Consider the following 3,532-nt stretch of genomic DNA (forward strand, 5'->3'; position numbering starts at 1 on the left):
AAACCACTCTTGGCTGGGTGTTGGACAGATTTTTTTTTTGACCTGGCATGTCAAAGGATGTCAAACAATGGGTGCATTTGTCTTATCTGCCAAGAAAATAAAGTACCAACAAGATGAGAGAGAAAAACCATTAGGGGAAATGCCACAGTCTATGAAACCATGGAATTTATTCAAACAGATCTGAAAGGGCTACTTCCAGAAACACCAGCTGAGGATCGGTATCGGCCGGTAGTATATGATACCTTTCTGAGGTATGTGTGGCATAACCACTGGAAAATATGTGCCAGAGTGTGACATATATGCCTCTGAAGCATGCTGCGTTGTAATTCGGCTCACCAAACTGAATCTGCAATGATCAAGGAAAAGAGTTTGAATGAAAGTTTGAATCTGGCTCCTCCAGATAGTCAAAGTCAAGACATGCCCACCCTGGAAGTAATGCAGGAGTGGCAAGAGTAAACTTCCTGGTGAGTGAAGTCCAGAAGAACTGAGATTTAAAAGTTCAATAAGTAGTTTTTGCATATAATACCAGAAGACATTCAACTACACAGTACTCACTTTATGAAATTATTTATACACTGTGCAAATCTTTGTCCAGGGGCAGAGCAAAGGGGATGGGGGGCGGACCGCCCTGCGGGGGTGACACTCGGGGCGGCGCCCCGCCCCCGCGATCGGCGGCGCCACCGCGCAGCAAGTTTTAAGGTTGCAGTGTGCGAATAGCAGCACAGCATTTGTGCTGCTGTTCACGTGCTGCAGCCTTAAAACTTGCCGTGCCGCTGCATGGAAGGGGTGCCGGCTGCTAGTGCCCACTACCCAAGATGGCGGGCGCGAGCGGCCGGCACCCCTCGCGACTGTGCGACACGGCGGGCGCGAGCGGCCGGCACCCCTCGCGACTGCACGGCGCGTAGAGCAGCACGCGCTGCAGCCTTAAAACTTGTCACGCCGTCTCACGGTTGGGAGGGGTGCCAGCCGCTCATGTCTGCCATCTTGGGTGGACTGCACATGTCCGCACATGCGCAGTCCACCCGGGATGCTGCGCGTGCTAGGGAGCGGCACCCCGCCTCCAGGGGAGTGCCCCCGCGTTTGCTGCCCCGGGCAGCAAAGCAGCTCCCTACGCCCCTGTCTTTGTCCCAGCATCATTGGATCATCAGGCAGAAATAAATGGCCCGGCCTATACTACCAGCTCAGTACAATAACTTGCCACAGGCCTTCGTCACTGAGCTGAGGATGAAACATCATGCGAGGGGGAAATGACAGCGTCTAACGTAAGATGCTAGCTACAGAAAAGATGAATTACATTCCTATCAAGTTAAGATCTTCCTTGTCACCTTGCAAAACAAGTTTTGGTTTTTAAAAATCATAGAGATCATGTTACTAATTTGGCCTCTGAATTTTGACCCCAGTTGTGAGATTATTTTGCAGTGCTTCTTACAAGTGTCCAAGAAATATATGCCATTTAAATTCATATACAGTCATACCTCGGGTTGCATTCGCTGCGGGTTGCGTTCGCTATGGGATACGAACGTGCCGAACCTGGAAGTACCAGAACAGGTTTCTTCCAGGTTTCAGTACGCACACATGCGCAGTAGACTAAATCACGCTTTGCACATGCGCAGAAGCGCCAAATCACGCCTCCGGAACGGATCCCGTTTGCAGCCAGAGTTACCACTGTCGTATGGCTGTGTTATGAGTCTGAAACATCATATGTTTATGATGCTGATATATATGAGTGCCCAGGCATCTCAACATCTAGGCCAGGCAGTGGTTAATAAACTTACACCACATTAACACAGTTTTTTTAAAAAAAATATTTTATTAAAGATTTTCTTGATCTACAAGGGTAGTGCAATGTCTCTCTCGTATAACATTTTTACAAATCAGTTTTCACATTAACACTGTTGAACTACAATATCCTTGTCCCCAAATCCAATTTTTGGTTTTCAGAGATTTGACCTTTGTTAGTTATGTGCCAAAGAAAGGACAGCAAATCTCCTTTCCTCGCTGCATAAAGAGGTGGTAAACTCAGATAGCAAATCAGAATCCCAGATAATTCATTATTACAGCAAGACCAAAGCTGGTGTAGACAACTGTGACCTGATGGTCTTTACATAGAGCTGCAAATGTGATTGCTGTTTATTAAGAACATTTTTAAGCAGCTTCATAACAGAAAGGTATCTGAATGGTTTATAGTATATAGTAAATATATATATTTATATAGTAAATATAAAATGATGCATGTCTAAAAAGTATGTCACCAACATGAAGAGTTTGGAAAGCTCTGCCTTTCTTGAGAGAAGTCCACCATCAGGTGCATCATGTTGTCACTCACTTTGGGTTTCAAGGACAGGCGGAACGCTGGAGCCATTGTGACTCTATCCTTGATCTGTCTGGCAGCCTTTGAAAATTCGTCAGGTTCCTTTATGTCCAGTGAACGAGCAGCAAATTCCAATAGTTCTTCAGAATTCTGCAGAGCGTTACTACATTGGCTAAGTTGATTCTGAAGTTCTTGGGTTTTATGAGCTTGTTCTTGCTTGATACTAGTTGACATGCTCTCCTTCATCTCGTCGAGTATTGCATATAAGCCATCAAACTCCTCATCCAACTCAGCAATTACATTGGAAGAATTAGCCTGTACACCTTTTAAAGTGTGATTTAGAGTTTCAATGAAGTTTTGGATTTCATCATTTTTGTGAGCCAATGTGGAGATAATCCTCTGCAGAGCTTCCTTTTGCGCCTCCATGGTGCGGACGAGCAGGCGCTACTCCCAGGGGGTGGGGTGAGGGGGGAAGCAGCGAGAGGACGAAGGCCGAACCGCCTCCCTGCGCCCTGACGGTGAATGCTCTTTGGAAAGCTCTGGTTTAGAGTAAGTTTGAAAGCAAACCATGGCCAATGGCATCCCCTTGCCCCAGATTTAGAGGACATTGCCGGTTTAAATAATCAGATTGTTCGAGCCTTTGGTGAGTTGAATCCTGCACCTAGAAAACCAGAAAACTCCAAAAGTGTTTGCTTAGAATTTACACTTGTCTGACTGTGTGCTTCCTGGGTGGGGATTAAAAAAAACAAAACCAAACAAGGTGCACATATTTGGGGCTGCAGTACATCCAGAATTCAACGGACATAGTTGGGATTTGCTCTTCGAAAATTGTGTCTGGGCAGATTTTTTCGAAAAGCGGCTGAGATGTCCAGAAAAACCTGTCAGTGTTGTTTTTTAGTTTTGCATGTTCAGACCCAAAGACCTCCCCCCCCCTAAATAAACATACATTTGACTCACATTTTAGTTTGGGTTGGGTTTTTGGCAGAATTTAGGCCACTAGTTTATTGATTACAGAAAAGTAAGCAGTTGCATAGGCTCTGGCTCAACTAGCTCCCTACACCGTTGCAGGTAGCACTGACCCAGAGCTCTGTCATAGGTCAACCAAGGGTGAACACCTGAGATAGGTGAAAAGCCCGGGAACAGACTCTGTTCACCCCCCAGATGCTCCCCTAGACTCTCGGGGGTTGACCAAACCAAGTTGAGCCCCCAGATTCCTTTAAC

At 46.1% G+C, this 3,532-nt stretch overlaps 1 protein-coding gene across 1 annotated transcript; it reads right to left on the bottom strand.

The window, feature by feature from the left end:
* Positions 1–1,181: 1,181 nt before the first annotated feature.
* Positions 1,182–2,793, bottom strand: LOC117049659 (FSD1-like protein). Its single transcript, XM_033154464.1, has 2 exons — positions 2,280–2,793; positions 1,182–1,218 (listed from the first exon to the last, which is right to left on the bottom strand). Exons 1-2 carry the CDS (start codon positions 2,735–2,737, stop codon positions 1,182–1,184), a joined length of 495 nt encoding a protein of 164 aa, XP_033010355.1. The 5' UTR covers positions 2,738–2,793.
* Between the last annotated feature and the right edge of the window lie 739 nt (positions 2,794–3,532).

This window comes from Lacerta agilis, chromosome 7, assembly GCF_009819535.1.
Source record: "Lacerta agilis isolate rLacAgi1 chromosome 7, rLacAgi1.pri, whole genome shotgun sequence".
NCBI classification, from domain to species: domain Eukaryota; kingdom Metazoa; phylum Chordata; class Lepidosauria; order Squamata; family Lacertidae; genus Lacerta; species Lacerta agilis.